At 39.2% G+C, this 18,663-nt stretch overlaps 1 protein-coding gene across 2 annotated transcripts in view; it reads right to left on the bottom strand.

The window, feature by feature from the left end:
* The window catches only part of LOC124872903 (ankyrin repeat domain-containing protein SOWAHB), a 30,551-nt gene extending 12,589 nt beyond the window's left edge, over nucleotides 1-17,962 (bottom strand). The window contains exons 1-8 of one of the 2 annotated variants that reach the window (XM_047373339.1): nucleotides 17,661-17,962; nucleotides 12,876-12,937; nucleotides 11,514-11,729; nucleotides 8,191-8,313; nucleotides 4,723-4,779; nucleotides 4,279-4,380; nucleotides 1,981-1,992; nucleotides 834-1,841 (exon numbers count right to left, since the gene is read on the bottom strand). In XM_047373339.1, the coding sequence (XP_047229295.1) occupies nucleotides 1,713-1,841; nucleotides 1,981-1,992; nucleotides 4,279-4,380; nucleotides 4,723-4,779; nucleotides 8,191-8,313; nucleotides 11,514-11,729; nucleotides 12,876-12,937; nucleotides 17,661-17,796 (837 nt within the window). In that variant the 5' untranslated portion in view covers nucleotides 17,797-17,962 and the 3' untranslated portion in view covers nucleotides 834-1,712. Of the gene's footprint in view, nucleotides 1-833; nucleotides 1,842-1,980; nucleotides 1,993-4,278; nucleotides 4,381-4,722; nucleotides 4,780-8,190; nucleotides 8,314-11,513; nucleotides 11,730-12,875; nucleotides 12,938-17,660 lie in introns of those variants that run through there. The other variant, XM_047373345.1, reaches the window with a different exon arrangement.
* Nucleotides 17,963-18,663: the final 701 nt, after the last annotated feature.

Genomic DNA, 18,663 nt, shown 5'->3' with positions numbered 1-18,663 from the left:
CAGATTGGCTTGCTGGGTTTCCCAGTGAGCAGGAATGATGTATGAGGCCACAAACAGGATCCTTGTTCCCTCATTTGTGTTCCTGTTCCCCCACCCCCACCCAGGTGTCATATCACTCAGGGGCAGCTCTGAGTCTACCCGCCACACGCTTACTAAAGAAGAAAGTGCTCGCCAAAAAGAGGATTCATAGCGAGAGAAGCACAAAGGCCTGTCTAGTCTGGATGTGGAAGAAAGATGGAGAGGATTGATGGGGAAATTATGTACTTACAAACTGTTTGTGGGAGAAGGTCCATCACAGCAGGAATGGAAGCACGCATCACACGGAAAGCAGGAAGAAAAAAAGATGGTGACACTTTTATAAACAACACTAAATTCAGATCAGATGAGTCAGTCCACATTAAAGCTTTTACATTATATCAAAAACTCTTTGAGGTTTTTGACATTTAACACATTATGAGCACAAACTTTAATGTACTTTTAGGTATTTTATATCATAGACCACCACAAAGAAGTGCATAATTGTGAATTGATCCGTGGTTTTCAAAGTTCTTCACAAATGGAAAATTTAAAAGTTTCATTTGCATTCAGTCCCCTTTCTTCTGATACCCCTAAACAAAATACAGTGCAACTAATGGCCTTCAGAAGTCCCCTAATTAGATAATAGAACCCACAATACTATATTCTAAACTTTGGACAACATTCCCACCAAAACATGGCTGTCCGGGCAAGAAGAGCATTAATCAGAGAAGCAGCCAAGAGACCCATGGTAACTCTGGAGAAGTAGAAGAGATTCACTGCTCAGTTGGGAGAATCTGTTGACAGGACAACTAATAATAATGCACTCCACAAATCAGGCCTTTAAAAAAATGACAAAGAAAAAAAAAAAGCTATGGAACAGTTTAGATCATAGCATACTCATATGTTAAAATGGCCCAGTTACAGTCCAGACCTAAATCCAATTGAGAATCTGAGACAAGACTTTAAAAATGCTCTTCAAAATCACTCTCTGTCTGATCCGATTGACCTTCAGATACTTTGCAAAGAAGACTGGGCAAAAATTCCAGTTCCTAGACCTGCAGAGCTTGAAGAGACCCCATAAGACTTGATTTTTTTTTTCACTGGGAAAACCATATATTCTTCTCTTTCTACTTCAGAATTATGCAGTGGCTTTTTTGATTTTCATTATCTCCGTATGTTATCTCCACCTCTGCTGAACAGTGTCAGGTTGAGGGCTAAAACATCAAAGAGCCGTGAGGGGGACTTAGCACCTTCCCAGGGACACATGCAGCATTGTTCTACAATTAATCCCAGCCTGCTCTATTACTTTCAGATTATCTTTAAATGGGCAAAGTCTTTGTGAGGCATTAAGACTCTCCTTAATCTGCCCCCCACCACCTCCCCATCTCCCAACACTTCAATGGCAGCCAGGCTATCTTGTCCATGGTGGAGATGGCAGAGGCTTAGGCCAACTCTTAGAAGGTGGTCTGCCATGGCCACAGGACGGTGTGAGAACTGTGACACGAGGGGAGGGACAACAAACATGAGCTCAAATCTCTTAAGCACACCGGGAGACAAATAAAGGGATTTAGGTTGTCAGGGGGGCACAGGAGCTAAAAAGCTATCTTTCATAATCCTTTTGATAGTGGACCTTTGAAATGCGTGATCTGGATGTTCTCAGAAGCACTGAGGAAACAGATCATGGCAGAATGAGTTTATGGAAAAGTAAAACACAGCTCTGAGACACTGGAGAAAACTGTTAAAGGCTGCAGAAAATGAACTTGAACAGATGGGGTGGTTTTTACACACTGGTTCCAGTAAAAATGATGGATGGAACTTACCCCCTGAGAGGAGCAGTCATGGTCACAGTCAGCAGCCATTATGTGTCAGAACAAGGGAGTGAAAAGCTTCAGGTCAGACAAGAATCCAATAAAGAGATGAGAATAACTCTGCAGCATGTTAAAAATCCCCAAAAATACTCACAGATGTGAAGTCCTGGTTTCAAAAAAACAGAACAGACAGAAAACAGACTAAATGATGAATTATTCAAATCAGGCACATTTAAGTTTTTCTGGTTTTTTTTCGGTATTTAAAGAGATCATTGTGTTACTGGTCATTTCAGCCCATTGCCATTTGCTACTCTTGCAATTTTATTGGTTTTATACCCGACTTTTTCAGGTAGAAAAATGAGTCTGGTTTCAAACCAAACACAACTAAATCCATTTGCAATAAACTAAACTTGGCCGCAATATTTAATACTCCAAACTCCAAAACAAGCACACAGTAAAAACCAATGCAACAGAAAAACGCTGCAAAAGAAAAACGCTGCAATCACAGAAAATAGATGGTAGCAAAAGGAAAAATACTGGAAATATGAAAACAACAGCAGATAAAACATCAGCAGGTTCCACAAAACGGAAGTGCACCAGACCACTAGGGGGAGTCAATCGCTAATATTATAAAGGTAAATATGCTGCTGTACTATAATATTGTAAAATATTATGAACACTTGTTTAAAAAAGACATGGAGCAAAATGTAACTTTTATTTCTTCCCTCCATGTTTTCTCTAAGCAATCAACTTAATGTGTTTACTGAGGGCCGACTACCCTAGAGGTCTGGTGCTCCTCCGTTGTGTGGAGTGAGTTTGCAGCTTTTTTTTAACTTGCTGTTGTTTTTGTTATTTGCTGTTGTTTTCATATTTGCAGCATTTTTCCTTTTGCAGCATTTTTTTCTGTTTCATTGTTTTTTTATTTTTGTGTGTTTTGGGAGTTTGCATCATTCATGTGTTTGTTGCGCGCTTTCGCCCTTTGCTGCACGTTTACACCAGTCGACCACTGCAAAGTTCTCTTTTCTCCCTTGTTGTCCTTCTGACTGTGTTTAATGACAAGATAAATAGATCCTCATCAGCCTTTGTGTCACATCATATTTATACCCCAAGGAAAGAAAAAAGAAGTTCCTAGAAACTATGACCAAAGTGTAAGTTAAAAAAAGCTTCAGCTACATTTATTCTTTAGGTAATTGTTAGGCATCCCAATAATTGCGGCACCAATAATTTAGTTATAAACAATTATCTTAATAAATGGTCTTAATTGCAAATGCCTTTATAGCGGGATTGCTCAATCTCTCCTCCACCCTCTACAGCCGGTCCAAAATTCAGCTACCCGCCTATTAACAGGGGGCGGCGATGTAAGTACATTACCCCGATATTGCGTTCTTTTCATTGGCTGCCAATTGTTCTTGTCTTGGTTTTTTTATGCTGCAATGGTCTGGCACCTTCTAATCTTTCTGAGCTCCTACATAATTATCATGCTGGTAGAGCTCTGAGATCTGAATATCCAATGCTCTTGGTGGCTCGAAGGACTTGACTTATGACTAGGGGAGACAGAGCCTTTCCAGCTGGAGCTCCTAAACTCTGGAACGGTCTCCCTCTTTCTGTGAGGTCTGCCTGTTGTTATTGCTTACTACTTTTATTAATATGATTTTATCTCATTATATTATTTAATTCACCTGTGCAGCACTTTGCTTACCTCGTGGTGTGTTAATGCACTTAATAAATAGTGTTTTGATTGATTAATTGATTAAACTAAATGTTGGATTTTTCAGCATTTTTCAGTGAGAAAAAATTTTACTGCAATATTAGATGAATGTAATTTTAAAGGTTTTTACCAATCTTTAGCAGAGCTGCTAATAGGTGCATCTGGAGCTGCAGGTTTTATACAAGCAAATTTAATGTATACTACTGAAACATTTCAATGCCGGTTGGTTGTGTTAAAGTGATAAATGTAATAAATATACAAAGTTATGTTTGCTAAAAGGAAACATAACTTTGTATAGCTGACCAATAATAGACAAAGTTAGCAGATACATCCAACAATGTAGGTCTTGTCATTCTAAAATATATATTTTTATGTTTAAAAATTAAAACCACTGTAAAAAATTCTTAGACACAATTTCTTCAACTAAATCAGAACAAGGTAAATGTATAAATGTAGAGTTACATGGTAGATACATTATCTTACAACTTCAGCCATGATAGGTTAAATTAGGCCAGAATGTTAGATGTGTATTTGATCTTTTTTAGTAAAAAGTCCAGGCTTGCAAATCTGCTCTTGGATAAACATTTTATTTTACAAAGTTCTTTTAAGGGTATATTACACTGAACTGTTGCAGGTGCATCATTTATATTTATTGTCCATATACTTCCAAAATGTATATCCCATTTTTATTTATTTTAATTATTACAGTTGACCTTTAGAAGCCAGGCCTTAAGAAGATATTACCTTCTTATTTGCAAGTGATGGTTCCTGCCTGAGCAGCTGGGAGAGGTCACGCACTCGGGCGCTGGCAGCATAGTAGATCCACTCTTTTTCTGTAGGATCCAGCTGGAACAGAAACACACATCCTGTTGGGCACTCTTTTAACAATGCTGAGACCACAAACCTCTAATCCATTTCCTACAAGCAGCAGAGCCAACTGACACATTGTGGGAGACACCCATGATCCCGCTCCGCTGGGTTCAAAAGTTTTACTTCTGGTATTTGTTTAACTAGGACTGACACCACTGGCAAGGTGGTGTCAGTACCAAACCTTAAAGGTCATTCTGAATGTTACAAACAAAGGTAAAGCAACTATGACTTTCTGAACTTCACTGTTAATATGTTTTACCTCCTTGGCAAATATTAAGCAAAGGGAAGACTGTTGGAATAGGCATTACAGGGACTTACAGCGACAGCAGCAGAGCCCATGCTGCCTGTGGACTCCTCGTCATGCTCCAACTCGGACTGAAACACAAACCAAACAAGAGCATTGTTCAACCGTGATAAAAAGCTGATCCGTGACACAAGTCAACTGTCCCGGGTAAGACACACACTCACTCTCACACACTGCTCACACTGCTGTGATGTTTTCCAACTGATGTGATGCGACCAAAGGGTGTCAGACAGATAGGGAGGTAATGAGACAGTGAGGCAGAGGTGACGTTTTCGCAACGTTTTAGCAATCCCATTAACAACAAGAAAAAAAAGGACAAAAGTGTTTTTACATTCATTTTTTTTTTGTCTAGAGAGTTCAAAAGAAAACTCTAGCCCTTCATAAAACTGTCATTAGGCTGATTTATGGGAAAGAGGAATTTTCTCTCTTTCTTCTTGACTCTTTTGAGGAACTCACAAATTGTTCTCAGATCACACAGATGCATGATGGTAAACCAGTGAGCCCTTTAATGTCTGCTACTCAAACTGCCACATGTCAGCGTTCTGAACACGAAAAGTGGAGGCTCAATATTTATCCAGCCTTCTCCATTCTGACAAGTACTTTTTTTCCATACCTTCTGGTAGATACCAGTAATAACAGGCAGAAGGATCAAAATAACTCTCGTGGTCATGAAATGATCGAATGGAAAGCTCTCAAATAGTCTTCTCACAGCATTTTCTCATTTTATTATCAACCATCGTCAACATTATTATTTATTATTTCATCATCAACTTTTAGGAATATCTTCTGAATATTCCTTGTTGATGTAGATAGTCAAAACTAAAATAATCCATCATACCTTTTCAAGGCTCAAAGTAAAGTGTTCAAGTTATTTCTTGATCCTAATTGTATCCATTAAACACTTTATCTTATTTTAAACATTAAGAAAGAAGTATTAGACCCAGTAAATAAAGTTATTTGGTAAGCATGGTTTTAATTTATATGAAGTGCAGTTAAATAAAACTCTAATAAGGTAATGATGACTAAATCACTACAAACACACTACACAATTAGGCTAAACTGAACTGACAACCTAATTAAGGCAAGACTGTGGTAAAAACAGGGCAAAATGTTTAACCAATCCAACTAATTTATTACTTATTACAGTACTTACTACATTACAGCGTTTCCCTTACCATTATCCAAGGGGGGCGCCCCGCCCCGCCAAGAGAATCACTGCATGTAGTAATAGTACGTTTTCCCAGTTAATGTCATTAATTTTATTAGATCAGGTCGTGAGTGATTGCTGTCCCCGCGTCGTCACTACTCTACTTTCTATGGCCAGGCTGGAAAAAAGCAGGACCAAAACACACTCCTCATTGACACCCTGAGTTATATGCTAGCAATATTTACTAATTAATTAATTATACTAAGTGTGAAACAAGCATAAAAACAGTCACAAAAGAATAAAATTAGTTACATGTGTAAAAAGTGTGAAACATAAATTCTTTAAGTTTTAATTTAGTTTCGTATCCAAAACATATTCCATCTTAAATGTCTCAGAACAGTATTAGGGACCCAAATCTTTATGGGAGCATCCATCTTTATTGCTTTTAGGCTGCAGTATTTCAGAACAGGTAAAATATCTAATTAGATATTTTAATTAGTAAATCTCTGAGTTTATTCTTGCTCCCTAAAAGCCAAACCTATGGTGAGAACTAAAACCTTATTCATTTCAGACTACAATCAGTCATGACCATTCCTACAGATTGATAGACCAGTCAAAGCAGAGTAAAAGCCTGAGGACTGCAGGTCCTAAAACAGTTAAGGTGGTGAATCAACCCTAAGATCAACACACCTAATCCATTTTAAGAGTTATATTCAAACAAAGTCCTACATGTTGGATGTTCCCACTGTAAAGGTCATGAGAGCCACATGTTATCTTTCTAGAGGCCAATTCTCTTTGTTGTAATGAGCACAAATGGCTATTATCTTTCTAACGTGCTCCACCATGTTGCTGCTTAGCATAACAACAGGCAGCTTGATTTGAATTCAGTTTTTATCCACATGTGGCCTCCTCACTCTGATACAACATGCCGAAGGTTACAGATCTGGGTAATTTACTTGGCACCACCTGGTGGGTAAAACAATGAATCACTCAAGGCTGAGAAGGCTTTCCTTGCCTCAAATATGTTTAGACTGACACTAGAAACAGTCAATAGATGACACTTCTGACTAGTAAAGTTAATAAAATAAACATGATCTATGCTTGGTGCACCAAATCACAGCAGTTTAGATTTTAGCTGCACTGCAGGCCAGAAATTTGAGAACGATGATGTGTACAACTGCTTCACATTTCTGTGAGAGCATACACTTATAGCTAAAATATAATACTTCCAGGAAACGATGTAGTGCGACCCTCTGTAAAAATAGCCCATCACCCTGCAGAGCTTTTTCAGTGTCCTTACGACATGCTGTTTAGTTTTTTATTGGGATGCTTCTAACACATGTAGCAATGACATCAGCAAAAAAAGTATGATTTTATAATATGCCAGAAGCCTCTTTCTGCAATTATAAATGTGCTGTGAACATAATACACCAGTTTTATTCCCATATCTTTTAGATATTGTTTAGCTCCAGGGTATTTCTTGTTTTAAGAATGCAGAGGAAATCTGTCCCAGAGTTCATGAAAGGCTGGACCTAATTCTACAAATGTTCAGTGAAAATCCCACAAATGTTATACAGATGAATGCTGCAATCCTTTTGTTTCGCAACCCTGGCTTTATGGTGTGAAAGTGCAAAGACCCGGGGTAAAGTGATCATTTAAATGAACCTTTTCAGTTAGAAACACAATCTGAATTTGCGCTTGTAGTGCACAAGGAGGTAAGTCTGGACTCTCAGTGTAACGCTAGACTGCGCCTGCACCATCTGCCTTCTCCCTTCTCTCCCAGTTTACCCTCCTGGGACAACTGAAAAGACCCATGCCCACTGAATTCTGCTTGTTCCTACTCAGCATCCAGTGAACATATTTGGCACCACACGGAAAAGAAGAATCATTGGGATTTCTGTGAGGAATAAAATGGTGAAGCTGAAACTTAAAAGAACTGACGGTAAGACTTCACCAAGAATGAAGCCTAGTACTTTAATTTGAACCCAGGATGGGAAACCTCACCAGCCAGATTGATAGCTTTTTCTCGATACTTACTTTAATGACTGCACTTAAAGCAATACCAATCCTATTTATATGCCCTGGTATATCATGTTTCCCCATTACTGTCCAATCCTAAAATACACTGTGGCGTTGGGATCAAAAGCTTTTGCTAAGCTAAAACAGACTAGATTTTAACCGCACATATTGTCATATTTTGCACAGAGCGTATAAGCATGTAACATTACATCTTACATCTTTTTTTGTGGGTTCTTTGGGGCTCTGTAGAGTTTAACACCATTTGTGATATTAAGAACCAGCTCAGTCACTGCATCTCTATGTGCCAAAGTGTCACCTTAGATGTTGAATCTCTGTCCAGCTCATCCTCCCCGTTACTTAGTGCAGAGGGATCATTGGTGTGGGCGGCAGAAGGTGGGTGTGGAGAGTGCCGAACGCTGTCTGTTCCTTCCTGCTGCTCCTACATCAGAACAGAGAGCATTTAGTGTAAACAGGGACCCAACATATGAAACGAAATCTGGACTACAATCAGATATAACTAATAGCTTTTTAAACATATGAGCTTCATTTAACTTCACTGTGACATGAGTGTTTGCAAACCGAAAGGAAATTAAAGCTACTTCTGCAAATTCATTTCAGACTTGCAAAATATTGTTTTGGTGTGAATACTCAGTTTTAGCACAATAACAAATACATAAGTAAAATATTAGTGGGTTTAATATATTTGTGTATACTTTTGAACATATTTGAATTAAAGACAATCTGCAACAAATTTAAACCCGTGCACCTAAATATTTTGTTTAAAAATCATTCCAGCTTGGAAAAACAGCTCTTTAAATCCATCATTAAAAGTCAAAAATTAGTTCATTTATTTAATTTGTATTTAGAGAAACACCACTTAACAAGCTGTAGAGAAACTGCACACTTTTTGTAGCCATTAACAAGCTTCTGGCATACTAATTAATTGAACTCTCTTACAATTAAAATGGAAAATTGACTGGCATAGACCTTGGTCTTAAACATAGTACAGAAATGTATGGACTGAGGTTAGGTTAAGCTTAATGTTACCTGGTTTTATCCATCCTAAAACCAGTTTTGTTGTTCATTTGGAATCATTGTTTCCTCACAGGACATAAATTATGTCCCTGTTTTAACCATCTGACCTGAACTGTCACCCTCAGAGAGAAGGAAATTAATTAGGATGTTCATGAACAACCCAGGAACCACTAAAGGTGAAGCTGATCATAAACTGGAAACAACTGTGTGAATCCACAGTGTAGCAAGTTTAACACCACTCTGGACTGAGAGAACGATTTTAAAACCTTCAGTTTGGAGCTATTTTGCTGGCACTGGTTTCGGTGCATTGCAGAAAGTAGGTGGGATTACAAAAAAGGAGGACCACTTGCAAGTACTTTAATGGTGAAAACCTGGTAACAATCAGGTATCAGAACTGGTTTAATAATGGATAAAGCAGGAATAGCCTCAATCTCAGCCCTATTATACATTTAGGGACTATTCTTAAAAGCAGAGCTTATTGCATGAACGCAACCAATTTATGTCAGAAGCTTGTTGATGGCTACACTCAGCTGGATCAACATCAGGATTTTAACTTGCTCTTTTTTTAGCTGAAACTGGGTGTGGTCCGCAGATGTTTGCTCCAGCACTGGTTTGAACAATCACGTGTGAAAACACTTTACTGGAAACACGCTGATAGTTTGATCTTCCAAGCTTATGATGGCAGATCGTCTTCATTCCATGAACAATATGCATAAATACAAGGGTGCTCTTCTCCCTGTACACCAACAGCTGCACCTCCAGTCACCAGTCTGTCAAGCTTCTGAAGTTTGAGGACGACACCACCCTGATTGGACTCATCTCTGATGGTGACGAGTCTGTGTACAGATGGGAAGTGGACCATCTGTTGGACTGGTGCAGCCAGAACAACCTTGAGCTCAACGCTCTAAAGACAGTGGAGATGGTTGTGGACTTCAGGCAGAACCCAGCCCCACCTGCCCCCATCACCCTCTGTGACTCCACAATTGACACTGTGGAATCTTTCCGCTTCCTGGGAACCATCATCTCCCAGGATCTCAAGTGGGAGCCAAACATCAGCTCCCTCATCAAGAAAGCCCAGCAGAGGATGTTCTTCCTGCGGCAGCTGAAGAAATTCAACCTGCCAAAGACTATGATGGTGCACTTCTACACAGCCATCATTGAGTCCATCCTCACCTCCTCCATCACCATCTGGTACGCCGCTGCTACAGCCAAGGATAAGGGCAGGCTGCAGCGTGTCATTCGGTCTGCTGAGAAGGTGATTGGAGTGCAGTCTACTGTCGCTCCAGGAACTGTACACCTCCAGGACCCTGAAGCGGGCAGGGAAGATTCTGGCTGATCCCTCCCATCCCTGGTCACAGACTCTTTGAGACTCTCCCCTCTGGCAGGAGGCTGCGGTCCATCCGGACCAAAACCTCACGCCACAAGAACAGTTTTTTCCCATCTGCCACCAGCCTTGTTAACAAAGCCCGGAAACCACCCTGACACTCTCTCTCTCCCCCCCCCCCCTTTTTTTTTGCTGACAGGACACCTGTAAACTGTAACTCTATGCGTTACATTAACGCTCAGCTTGGACTCCTGCTTTACTTGCACTGCCATACTTGCACAATGATCACCTGCACTGTTGTATTGCTCTTGCATCTTATACTGCTCTATACTTACTCTCACTCAGTTAAAACTGTGCACATATATTTATATTATATTGTAGATATGTTTATACTGTTTAATTTGTACTGTATTGCACCGACTATGCCAAAACAAATTCCTTGTATGTTCAAAAACGTACTTGGTAATAAAGCTTTTCTGATTCTGATTCTGATTCTGATTGATCTGCCAGCCGATCGATTGGCCAGCCAATTGACTGGCCCCAATTCCCTTAATTTGGAAGATCAGTGATTGGCCGATACTTACATATGAAACCGATCTTTTCCACCGATCTTATCTACCTGCCTATTGTGCAAGTTTTGTTTCTTTTTAAAATGTGAAAAATTAAAGACCAAAGAAAAAGCAATTCTCTAAACGTTTTATTCATATTTCAGAGCACTGCCTCATGTGCAGTTAAAACAAGTTTGTATTGTTTCACAGGTATTGTTCAATGTTTTTGAATAAAATAGGATTGTAACTTTAAAGGTGTATTGTGACCTTATAACGCCTGACAGTGTCAGTTATAAAAATATGGAATGGGCAGGTCAGGCTTTTTAAAGATCTGTAATCGGTTATCGACCATAAAACTGCAATCAGTGCACCCCTACTAAATACTTTCAGGGAACTGCTGTGAATGAAACCTTCTCCTTGAAAAACTCTGCTCTTTATGTAAAGGCTTACAATCCTTGACCCTGTCTCTTCTTAGGGTGACAAACTTGGATTCACCACAGCAAACTAGCTTCTTCTTTTTCCAGTCATTCACTGTGCAGTTTCTCAACATTCATTCACTGAGGGCTGACACAGGCTGAGCGCACCAACAACGTGGGCCTTGTTCAGAATAAATGCATCCCACACATAAAGACACATGCAGAGCTGCAGTAATGGCAGATTTATATCAAGTTTCAGAGCCCAGCGTTGTTTTGGAATCATAACACCTTGTATATTTTGAGATCTACAAATCACCTCTTCATCGGGTTCTCCAGATGACATCGGTTCATCCTGCTGCTCCTTCTTGCAGGGAGATGACGTCTGAATGTTCCTTGTCTCCCACTGTGCAGTGGCTGTGGTTCTGGCTGGGCTCTGTTGTCTCTGGGGGTCTTTATCTGTCCCATGATGTTTGGTGTCTCGCTCCTGTAACAAGGTTCTGTACTTCTTCTTTAGGATGAGATATTTCTCTCCCTGTGAAGGTTAAACAATGCAACAAGCCTTTAATAAGCATGGCGAGAAGCCCACAGCAAAGAAAACCATCATATGTGACTGATACAATAAAACAATTTACTGAGAAATGTGACCTAAATAATAAAAATAAGCAGATTGACTTTTTGGTTAAATTCCACTTAAAGTTGTAAAGCTGGGTTTCATCCAGACACCTAAAGTTTCATTTGGAACAAGCATTAATGAACCCAGAGTTGCATAATATCAAGAAAATATGTGATACTTGGTGATGGCGGCAACAATAACTGTTGTGAATTAACCACATTTTCCCCAGTCTTCTCTTTAATGCTAATCCTTGTGAGCTTTGGCATCTCTGTCAATGAAATCTATCTCTGGTTTAAGCCTGGAAAATATTGGTAAAATATATAATTACAATACTGCTTTTCAATATTGCAATTTATTAGCTCACATTTTACTCTTTTCCATCATGACTATGTCCATAAAACTTCCTGTGCGAATTAGCACCTTGCTCATTGACATCTGTATCTTAAAACTGAAAGTTTGTCCAAATGATCAAACAAATTATTGGCATTAGAGAGTATAAACGTATGGCCTAAAAGCTCCAATTATTGCAATAACATAAATACCCTTCTGTTGTCACACTGGGTAAATATTTACTGTTAAATGCAACATTGGCATGGATTTAGTGACATTTTGAAAGTTCAATTTCACTTGCTGCTTTGGGAAACAAATCCACTTTTTTGCAGCACTAGTCGCCTTTACTTTAGTTATTTTTTTCAGAGTAGGCTGACAGGAAGTGGCATGTATACAGGGGGAAGACATGCAGCACGGGTCTCCAGGGTCAGGACTTGAACCTAGGACAGCTGTATCGAGGAAAAAAGAAAATGGTTTATGATATTTAATAACAAATTCGGATTTCGCTTTATGGTTAGCAAATAAAATTCAACATTATGGGAACAAGCATAAAAAATGTAGCTGCTGTCATGAGGAAACACTGTGGGTACAACTGACCCTAAAACTAAATCCTCTGACTCCTTAGTTGTAACACATGTCAGTTCTGAGTCAGCATTGCTTACAAATTTGATGGGAAAGCATTTTGGTGGGCAGCTTTTCCCACAAAAGGTAAAAATATTTGAAGAGTTCACTTACGTTCTCTGACTTCACCACAGCGATCCGGTCGATGGTGAGCTTGAATTCCTCTCTGTATTTAGCTACAGAAAAAATATGTGAGGTCAAAATGTGGCACAGTAAATAAAGCTTCATGTTTTAACCTTCGAAATGTGTATGATGGTTAAACAATGTGTCATGCAAAAGTATCGCCACCTATTATTTTTACATTCTGTCACAAACTTCAATGTATTTTATTTGGATTTTATGTCAGAGACAAAAACAAAGCAGTGCCTAATTATGATCTAGAAATAAAATAAAGCACAGTTTCACAGGAAGTTTCACAGTTAAAAATCAGAAAGATGTGGCACACGTTAGTTTTTGCTGCAACTACAGCTGTTTTTTTAAGATTATGCCACTTAGGCCAGGTCTTTGACTGGGCCATTGTAAGACATGAATATGCATTGATCGAAACAATTCCCCTGTAGCTGTAGCTGGCTGTTTTGGGTCATGTCCTGATGTAAGTGCAGCTATGTCCCAGTCTCAAGTCTTTTGTAGCCTCAAACAGGTTTTCTCTCAGGATTGCCTTGTATTTAGCTTCATCCTTCTTTCCATCATCTCTGACCAGCATTCCTGTCCTTGGGGGGGAAAAGCATCCCCACAGCATGATGCTGCCACCACCATGCAGTGTCAGTTGTCTCCAGACATAGTGTTTTGCCTTTAGGCTGAAACGTTTGCATGTCTACATGTTTGCTGTGACCCCGACATGGCTTGTAGTTAACTTCAAATGGAACATCTAATAGGCTTTTTTAACAATTGCTTTCTTCTTGCAACTCTCCCATAAGGCATGATTTATGTAGAGCATGACTAAAGGTGGACAGCCATGTAGGTTATTCTCTTTTCATTTTTGCTAGACAGACTGAACAGAAACCACATCCCAAAACTTAAGATATGGTTTTATAACCAAACCCTGCTTTAAACTTCTCTATAACTTTATCCCTGACAACAAACCTGTCTGGTGTGTTCCTTTGGTCTCCATAATGCTCCATAATGCTGTTTGTTCCCTGAGGTTCTCTAATGAACCTACAGCTGTAGTTATACCGATTAAGAAATATATTACACAATTGTTTATTTACTGTTTACTATTTAGGTGACATCTGCACGCGATTCGGTTTGCACTGGATTTTATAAAGGGGTGTTAGAGTAAATGTGGTATATCCACACCATGTACACTGAAATGTTAAACTTTTTTCACAAAAAGGAAAAAAATATCATCTGTTATTATTCTCCCATTTTAAAATCACCTACTACTTGGTCTATCACATCAAATCCCAATAAAATACATTAAAGTTTGTGGCTGTAGTATGACACAATGGGGAAATGTACTTTTGCAAACGAACTGTATATCTTCTGCTGTGTGGGTTTACAGTCTTTAGTCTAAACAGAGAGGCAGTACCTTCCTACTAAGCATAAACAATGGTGCAATCTGAATGCAGCCCAGTGGCAAAAACTTCATCATTTCATAGGCTTCAGCTTATCTCTCCTGTGGGAGCAGCACACTGATAGAGCCCATCAGACAAATGTTTCTGTTCACACCTCAGAGCAGATATCAGACTTATGCAGGATGTGTGATTAGGAACACTTTGCAGGCATGGGTATCCCCTGCATGCCGGTGATAAACCGGGGCTTCCATCTCGGGACATGTAAAGCATTTCCTTTTGTTGATGTGAGCTGAAGAACGCATGGAATGACACTGTTGCATAGCTCCCACAACAACAGGAAATCCAGAGGAAGCAGCTGTTTACATCTGTCCCAATGAAAAAACCTCCTACACAGCACAGTAACACAGTACACAAACCAGTTATTTATTAGCCAAAGGTCTTCACAAACAATCCATCCCCCCTCCTTCACATATTGTCCAACCATGTCCCAGCTTTTGCAATCAGATGAAAAAGCGCCCACATTAGAGGTCTATATCCAGTCATGCATGCATAGACTTAATTATGATTAAAACACTATCATTACAATTACAACATGAAATGCTGCAGCCACATGCTACGACAGACTTAAAATGTGTGGGAAGCACTTTTTCTAATTGGACAGCCATGTCAGATGGCAGTGTTCAAAACCTCTGTCAACAACTGCACTGCTGACATGGCATCTGGACTGTACATGCTGCTGACACAAGGTCACTTTAGATAATCATTTAAGGGGGTTAAAACACAGCATTTCAGCCTGTGTGGAAAGTAAATGCATCGCTGAATTGGACCTAAGCACCATGTGTCTGTTTTTGTTGATAAAGCACTACATCCTGGACCATCTGTTTAGTCTGAGAACGTCTACACACACTCATGGTGAAAGGAAAAGAACTCCTCCATTGTAGGTCTTTACCTGTCAGGGTGTAACAATGATGCAGTCATTGCAGAACATCTTTAGCAGCCATAACTTTCAGTATTTGTTTTCTGTTTTATTTTTGTTAGCACACTTCTGCTAAGGTCACACCACAGCATTTAACATGGTTTAAGGTCTGGACTTTGGGCATTACAACACTTTGGGTCATTGCAACAGCTCATTCATTTGATCAGTTTTTAAATCTTTTTCAATTCTACTGTAGACTTGTTTCTGTTGGACTGACTTTCTTAAATCTGAATAACTCATCTGTACATTACTCACTATCATGTACAGATGAGGTCATCTTTGTCTCAATGACTACAATGTCATGTGGCAGCAAAACAAGCCCAAATCATCACATCTCTGCCACTGTGCCCAGCAGTTGGTATGAGGGGCTTGTGCTGATATGCTGTGTTTGGGCTTCTCCATATGTGGTCCTGTGCATTATGGCTAAACATTTCTACTTATGGTTGATCAATCAATTCTAAGGTCATTGTTTCAGGTAAATTGTAGCTTAACCACAATGCAGACTTTACAAACTTAAGTAGTTCTGACATATTGGCTTTAGAAAGAAAAATATATATATTTTTCTGTTCCCTCCAAACAAGCAATACTTGTTCAATTAATCATGTCAGGACAATTAGAGAAAAGACAGTTATGTCCCTTTTTACACAGTTAATGTACATACTGGTTCCAGTTACACAGTTTATGACATGAACACACTGGTGCATTTGTGGACATGTTGACAAAACATAAATATGCCTTTTGTCTATTACACTTTAAGTGGGACTATTTAAGAGCTGATAATAGTACCACTAACTGGGTTTAAATACACACAAAAAATTGAAGTTTCAGACATTAAGTCTTAACAGCAACTTTTTAGAACTTTAGTACACATTACTGCCCTGAGTGCTGATAATTTAGAAGGGCATTATATTTAGAGCAGATGAATAGCGTGATTTAAGACCTAACAATGAATCATCTTTTACTTGATCATCTACTATATGGCAGGTTTTTAGCTGATTGGATATTCTGAATCACTTAGTTCAGAATCAGAATCAGAATCAGCTTTATTGCCAAGTTCGTACATACAAACAAGGAATTTGACTCCGGTACACTTTGCTCTTTTGTTTTGTTTTTGCATTACAGAATATACATATTTACAATGTACAATATACACATATATAATAAGTGTATATTGTACATTGTACAAAGTGTACAAAGTTGGTACCCTTTTTAAATTTAGGATCCCTCAGGGAGTCAATAAAAGGAACAAATAGGATCAATAATCATTACTAACTTATAGTAAGAAGTAAAGTTTATACTTTGCTAAGTTGCCTGTTATGTGCCACCACAGCAGCGATTCCTCCCTCAGGTTTAGGGGTCTTTTTTTTTTATACCTGAATAATTCATATGTCAAAGATAGGCAGAAAGAAAAACATACTTGAAATATAGGCATAAGTAGTCCAGTTATATGAGGGCCATAAGCTATGTGGGGATACAGCAAACTTGGAAAAAAGTGCTCTGGTCAGATGAGACCAAAATTCAACTTTTTAGCTAACATTTGGGCCAAAAACATGAATCTCTTGATATGCTAAGCATTGATTCAGGGGGCTGAATAAAAATGCACATCAAATTTTTAGTTGTAAAACATGCTGAAAGCCATCCATCACATTTTTTATACTTCACAGTAAAGTGTAACTTTGTATTGCTTCATCTGATAAAATCCCAATAAAACACAATATGTGGAAAGGTTTTTGCAATATGAATATGAGTACACAAGGTAGTGTAAATAAAGTTTCCCAGCCTATAGTCAGTATTTACCCATTATATCACAACCTATAGTCATATCAAACTCTAGAAACTCATTTCTTTAGCTGGAAATTTGTGTTTTTTCTTTAACTGTTACAGTTTCGGGGAAAATTCCAAAGAGTTACACAATTCCCATGAGTAACTGAAAACCAAATATGAGCAGAACTGTTAGCAGTGATTCAGGACCGACTTGCATCATCTGGAGATATGGTGGGTGGACACATTCGGTGTTTATCAGTCCTGCTTGTAGAGACCTCAGCTGCTCCTGGAAGGGCGAAGTGGGTACTACATGTGACACTGTATTTTGCTGATGGGTCCTAAACGCTGCAACTAACGGGTTCTTGAGAGGAAATGACACAATTCCTGCTGCAAGGAGTTGGGGGAGTGAATGGGAGCTTTTTAAAATGCTAACCAGATGTTGGTTCTACAAACAGAAACAATGGAAGGGTCGCATTAATGGCCGTTTATTAGGGATGACTGTGATTGTCGTATTTAAAATGTTTCTAGATAAAAAACGAACGTGAGCAGACAGACGGACGCACGCGGGCGGACGGTGACATGACCGCATCACGCCTCATCACCCCGGTGGTCTCAGCTTAATAATGCTACATTCACACTACTTACCGCGTAACTGCGGGTCACTGTGGCCAATGAAGGGCTTAAACGTCTTCAGTATATCTGCATTTCTCACTCTGCCTGAGTTTCCACCGGCAGAGTAGAAATAATCCAGTAGCGACTCTTCACTCACACCACCCATCATCTCAGCTCAGCTCCTCTTAAAGAACCTCACAGCCTCTTGTTCCCTTTTCCGCGGATATTCTTTGCCTTTTTAGAGCTTTTTTCCACTCTGCAATAACGTTCTCCGTTAGGCTAATTGGCTTTACTAGATGTCTAAACTTCACTCCACCCAGAAGAGCTGACCGCTGCTGCGCCTCCTTCTGTTTAACCCTTTAAAGACTCCACCTTCATGAGTGGTTAAGTCTCCCACACATGCAAAAATCCTGCATGACTAGAATATCATCGAAAAGTGAATTTTTGTCAGCCATTAAATTCAAAAAGTGAAATACATACATTTTATACATGCAGTAGACACATTGTATTGCAAGCGTTTGTTTCTGATCGTTCTGGTTTAGGCCTACAGCAAATTAAACTCAAACCTCAGTTCGCCTACAAAGAAATTTGAATATTCAGATGAATAATTAAAACAAAGGATTCCTTCTGTCTATGGAAACGATGGACACAGCAAAGCAGTAAGTTGCAAATAACAATGAAATGACAAAAACTTTATTTTAGACAGTTTTATTGTGTGTTGATGACGTCCTGGTCGTTGCTTTGATAGTAGTAGCATTGTGCCTTTGCTCATGTTAATGATGTGTGCTCGCAGTTCCACTTTATGTAGACCACAACTAAAGTCTGCGTGAGAGGTCCGTTGCTTTTAAAGGACCCTTTCTGGCCTTCGCAGGGGAGGATACTGTGCCTCTATTTTGGGCCTGCTTTGTGAGTTAGATGTACTTCAAGTATGAGCTTCTACAGCCTAATGTATCTTTTTATAACACATTTATAGTAGCTGTCAACCAATTTAAAGTTCTGTATGTAGGGCCAAAAAAGATGTTGCTTTGGCTCGATA

The sequence above is a fragment of the Girardinichthys multiradiatus genome, chromosome 1, assembly GCF_021462225.1.
Source record: "Girardinichthys multiradiatus isolate DD_20200921_A chromosome 1, DD_fGirMul_XY1, whole genome shotgun sequence".
Taxonomy (NCBI): Eukaryota; Metazoa; Chordata; class Actinopteri; order Cyprinodontiformes; family Goodeidae; genus Girardinichthys; species Girardinichthys multiradiatus.
The sequence above is the reverse complement of the archived record's forward strand: the minus strand, read 5'-3'. Positions and strand labels throughout refer to the sequence as shown.